The sequence below is a fragment of the Bombyx mandarina genome, chromosome A1, assembly GCF_030267445.1.
Source record: "Bombyx mandarina strain Sakado chromosome A1, ASM3026744v2".
Classification (NCBI taxonomy): domain Eukaryota; kingdom Metazoa; phylum Arthropoda; class Insecta; order Lepidoptera; family Bombycidae; genus Bombyx; species Bombyx mandarina.
In genome coordinates, this window is record NC_143234.1 from 4903300 (window position 1) to 4909193 (window position 5894).

The following is a 5894-nucleotide window of genomic DNA, read 5'->3' on the forward strand; positions in this document are numbered from 1 at the left end:
GCGTAGCTGAATCTACCACCGGATCTAAATCGCGACCCAAGGATCGGCGAGTAACTAAGTTGATTAAAACACACTCCAGTGCAGTACTAACAGACTTTAGGAGTAATTAATGTTCAAAGCAAATGGGGTAGTTAAGTATTTTACGCCTTAAACTCACTTAAGCGTATATAAAAGTTTCGTGAAGCAGAAGACATATAGGCCTAGCCCGTATATCAGTCCGCTGAGTTTCTTAGCGGGTCGCGATTTCGATTCGGTAGTAGATTCATTCGCGAAGCAGCTGCTCTCGAGTTGCTAGGTCTCCTTCGGAGGCGCTCGGGCAGCTGTTAGCAAATCCCACCCCTCCTGGCTGAGCCTTTGCTCGCCCACCTGTCCTGGTGAAACTGGAAAGGCCTCTACCTCGCCTCACCAACCTTTAAAAAAACACTATTTCCGAGTATGACCGGAAACCGACGTGGACGCTTTTAACCGCGATTATTCTTTTATCGTAGCTGTGAATTCTGTACAAATCAATATATTGCATTTAATAAACAAGTTTATGAAAATAAAGACTTCAGAAACTTCATTTGGACAAACATTCAGACAAAATACATCGCAGGTCATCGCTAATATTCATTAATTATTACATTATTAAAATCTAACACTGAACCAATGAGTACTCGCTTTTAAATGAGAGCATAGCAGAAAAAATGTAAACAGTTTCCATAAACAACACGTATGATTTTCTAAAGCTTTTTTCACAATTCAAAATTATTTTTCCATTACAGTAGTCCGATAGTCTCCTTATACATTGCACGTAATAATACCGATAACATAAAGTCTAGTCATAATTCAAACTGTCTCACTCACGCTTTAAGAATACAAGTCAAGTTAGAGCAGGATAGCGAAATGTATATTTATATATTATTTACAAAAGTTGATATCGTTTTTACTTAACTATGTAAATACATATTTTAAAAGTCAATAGAAAATAAAGGAACTATTAGTATAGCATTTAGACGCATTTAAGGTATAAAACATAGAAAACTCGTAAATTTTAGAAAGAAACATAAGATAATATTTGTTCAATATTTTTCATTAAGAATCACCGACCATAGACCTTGCATACATAGTCTTCTGCGAGAAGTATTCTATGAATAAAAATTGCGTATTTTAACAATAGAAGTATATTTGCTCTATCAAATTTAAAGAACATTATAAATATGTAGTACTACCTATTTGATAACATTTAAACACAACGCAAAAATGAATGTAAACAAAGCAACACTATGTATATGGCTTGAAGCGTGACAAGCCAATCAACATCACAAGGTATATATATATATATATAGATAGCACAATATACTACAACTGGCATTTATAGTTTGTAAATATTTAATATATAAAAAGAACAGTTTTCAAGTCCCCACAATAGTGGTGTTATTGCATTTGTGACATAAACGATTTTAAGAAAACTTAATATATTATAATTTTGTTACATAAAGTACATTGCACTATTTTAGTTTAAATAACTATTACACTTGTTATGAAAAATAAAGCATCTAATTATGTATACGGGTATTGCAAAGTAAATAATTAACATCCAAAAATTAGATTAACCAATTTATAATCTATGTTACAACAGAATATTAACAGATAAAACATTCCTTAATAAAAATAAAACAAAATGGCAATCGATTTTTATCACTTACAATTAAATTCTACAAAAATATATAATTATTATTAATATTATTCTTAAACCCGATAATCGTTTAGTAACTCGTTCAATTTTAGGAATTAACTTCTACATTTAATTTTAATTTATTTGTAATAATTTACAGCGGAAATGTTTGATCGTGGTTTCATGTGAATTAAATAAAATACTTAGTAAGTATTAAATTTAAGTTTGTTATTTGTGTTGTTCTAAAATTTAACACTTACTAAATATTTTTTGATTCTCTTATATTATTATAGTTAGTATTTAATGAGCCTTAAAAGTAAATATTCAATTGGAAAAGGAATTTTTAAGACATTTTGAAAATTACATGCTTATTTGGTTTGTATAATTTATCATTATTTCGCGTGAGTTTTCTTTCAATAATTAATCTAAATTGACAGTATACAGTTTAGAATATCAAGCAAAAGATTTCAAATAAAAGTTGATCCAACTTTATTCTTCAGAACAACGTATGTCAATCGTTCTGGATACGTATTCTATTAAAAAAGGACATTTTATTGATTACAAAGTCATGTTGAATTCAGACCCATTTATGCAAAAATTTCCGACAATTAGCGATGGACGATATACATCGATTTATTTAAAATACTCGATGTATAGTAACGATGCATCGTCTTGAACCGATGTATTGTAAATACTTCAACATCGAATATATATCGATGTTTTTCATTCGATGCATCGATTAGGTACGCAAATTATGAGATTACTATACTATGAGTGAAAAGAGAAACGAAACGTTATAATCAGTGCTGCCAATATTAATTAAACCAAAACAACAATATGGCCGACCGAGTTTCTGCTGTGTAAATGTATATTGTGTTTTTGTTACGATACGAGTTTTTGCCTTGTTTAAATCTAAAAAAGAAACTAATTTATGAACAGGTATGTCAGGTATGTGTATTAATAAATAGAATAATGTATTTAGTGATAATGATAATGGTTTTGCTAGTGAAACTTTACTGGAAATGACACATTGTTTTGTTGTCAAAAAGTACAAAGCAATTATTATATTTTACGTTTTATATTGCGCGTGCTTATAACTAAGATATAAAAGAGAAGATTATGTACCTACTTTACGACGAATGCATTAATTTCGCAATATGATACGATTTGATTGAAAGGTTATATTTTTTACCGTGAAATAATAATACTATCTATTGTAGTGATGCCAAGTTATCGATAATTACTATATTAATATTATCGATTAAAATGCGGCTTATACTTATTTGTATTCTACTAGGCAGTTAATAGGTATTATTATAAATTCCCTGTAAACAGTCCTATATAGTTTTGTTTTTTACTTTCAGTTATAATGGGACCTAAGAAAAAAAGTTCCGTTTGGCAGTTCTTTAACAAAATTGACGATAAGAAAACGAAATGCAAACTATGTCAAAAGGAAATTAAGTCTGCTGGAAACACTACGAACTTAATTGGACATATTCGTAATGTTCATAAGGCTGCTTATCTCGAAATTCAGCCGAAACAAACTACATTCAATGCAGTAACTACTACAGACGAAATATCGAATCCTCTGGATCTGGATACCAAAGTTACGCCTTATAATAAAATGGATGATGGAGTACTTCAGTTTCAACCTGTTCCAAGTTGCAGTGGCAGTCAAAGATCCGGTGCACCGTTACCAAAAACCGTAAATGAAACCATTGATTCAGACTTAGACGAAAACGTTACACCTTTAAAACGCCAAAGAACAATACAGGCCGCTTTTAAAGATATTTCCTCTTACTCAGAATCTGGAGCGAAGACAAGGAAACTGAACAACTGTTTGTTATTCATGATTTGCAAAGACCATCAGCCATTCTCAATCGTTGAAAACGAAGGCTTCAAAACTCTAATGAAAACAGTTGCTCCTCAATATAAGCTCCCGAGTAGAACAACTCTAAGACGCTGGCTGGACGATAAATATGAAGTAATTTCAGAAACAATTAAGAAAATGTTGTCCTCTATAGAAGATATAACCCTAACAACAGATATTTGGTCGGATACCTTGAATATGAAAAGTTTTTTGGGCATCACAGCACATTTCGGAATAGACATTGAACTATATTCAGTCACCTTAGGTGTGTACGAATTGGATGAAAGACATACATCAGATTATCTTTCTGAAATTCTCTTAAAGGTATGTCAAGACTGGAAAATCGATCAAGAGAATGTAACAGCTGTTGTTACTGACAACGCAGCCAATATAGTTAAGGCGATCGAATTAGCGTTTGGTAGAAGGAAACACATCCCATGTTTTGCCCATACTCTGAATTTGGTGGCTGAAGGCACAATGATATGTATTGAGTGGAGAAACATTGTTTCTAAAGTAAAATCAATAGTGACTTGGTTTAAACAGAGTTGCATTGCTAGTGATGAATTACGTAAAGCTACTGCTGCGGCTACGGAGTCTTCTGCTGGAGCAGCTGAGGTAAAATTAATACAAAGCGTGGATACTCGCTGGAACAGTACATATTATATGTTACAAAGATTTCTAGAACTCCGTAGTGTCATAAATGATATTCTCTTCCGCCACCCTAGAGCACCTGCAATGCTGAGTGCATCGGAAATATCTACTGTATCGTCTGTCATCATGGTATTGCGACCCTTAGAAGCGGCTACAAAAGAAATTTCAGGTGATAAATACTGCACAAGTAGTAAAATTATTCCCTTAGTTCGTTGCATGCTCTCTAAAATAACTTCAGCTGTTATAGAAGATCCCGTAGCGAAAGAGGTGCAGAAACTTGCTATTAATTAAATAAATAAAAGAATGGGTTCAATAGAACATGTGAATGCTCTGGCTATCGCAAGTATTTTAGATCCACGGTTTAAAAGAATGCATTTCAATGATCCGATAGCTTGTTCGAATGCTGTTACGAAAATTAAAGATTTAATGAAGAAGAATTTGCATAGCAATGAAGAACCTGAGTCCGATTCTGACAAGTCCGATAAAAATGAAGAGGCCTTTTCATTATGGACTGATCACCATAAGTTAGTGCATCGTAACTGGAAAATTAACAAATCTGAAGACGTTTTGTCTGACGAACTTTCCGTTTATCTCCGAACTCCTGTTGGAAGACTTAAAGAAAATCCGTTAGAAATTTGGAGAGATTACAAAATACAATTCCCGAAGCTGTACAAAATAGCTTTTAAGTATTTAACAATAGTTGGCACGTCAGTCCCTTCAGAAAGACTTTTTTCACAGGCAGGGCTAGTTATGACTGAACAAAGAAACCGGCTGAAGGGGAAGAGATTAAGCAAACTTTTGTTTTTACATAGCATTGACAAAAAATATTGGAATATGTAAAAAAAATGTGTTGTCTCGGTGATTTTTAATTTTAATACATATATTTCCTGATTAATACATATTTTTGTTTTAATTAATGCCTAACCTAAAACAATCGATATATAAGAAACATCGATGTATTTCCCAATACATCGTATTACCATCGATGTGACCGATCGATGCATCACATCGAAAAAAACATCGATGTATATTTTAAACGTCCATCCCTACCGACAATGTCAGTGTCAATAAATTAACATTTCAATGAAGGATATCAACAAATTGTGATTTATAACAATATAGTTTTAGTGCGCCGACTACTATGACGACATAATATAGCTCAACTCCGTCCGTTGCACGCAATTATATAGTGACGTCATACTACAAATGATAAAAGAAAAACAACTTCACAGTTTTAAAAATTCTCAACTATTATACTACATATTTTAACAAAAGTAGTGTTAATTTATATTTATGCACCACTGATATTCTAGATTAGGTAAAGTATAGGACCATTTGGGACAGAATACGGAAGAAAATTGAACAAAAACATTTAGTACCATTCAGTATACATTAATTCACTTTGGACTTACGTGTCGAGGATGCTGCAATCTTTTAGGATGGATGTATACATACATGTACTACTATTTCCAACATGTTTAAATTACACGAAATCATATTAAATATACAAAAAAAGTATATTATTTTGTTGAATAAATGAACTCCAATTTAACAATAAATCGATCGTTGTTGATAAGATCTAGACTACAGTATATGATACTCTAAAAATCGCAGCACACCTCAATACATTACACTAATGAGATTACATACATTTGAGGTCGTTTCCAAGTGGGATTCACGAATAACAGCGTTTAACACTCTCTTTCTATAAGAATT

At 32.3% G+C, this 5894-nt stretch overlaps 1 protein-coding gene across 2 annotated transcripts; it reads left to right on the forward strand.

The window, feature by feature from the left end:
* Positions 1–2425: 2425 nt before the first annotated feature.
* Positions 2426–4585, forward strand: LOC149499477 (E3 SUMO-protein ligase ZBED1-like). 2 transcript variants are annotated; one of them, XM_089739443.1, is made up of 2 exons: positions 2426–2596; positions 3022–4585. In XM_089739443.1, the coding sequence occupies exon 2, from the start codon at positions 3027–3029 to the stop codon at positions 4467–4469; it is 1443 nt and encodes a 480-aa protein (XP_089595569.1). In that variant the 5' UTR covers positions 2426–2596; positions 3022–3026; the 3' UTR covers positions 4470–4585. The 2 variants fall into 2 exon arrangements, with proteins under 2 accessions (XP_089595569.1, XP_089595568.1); XM_089739442.1 differs by having other exon boundaries at positions 2475–2605.
* The last annotated feature ends 1309 nt before the right edge of the window (positions 4586–5894 follow it).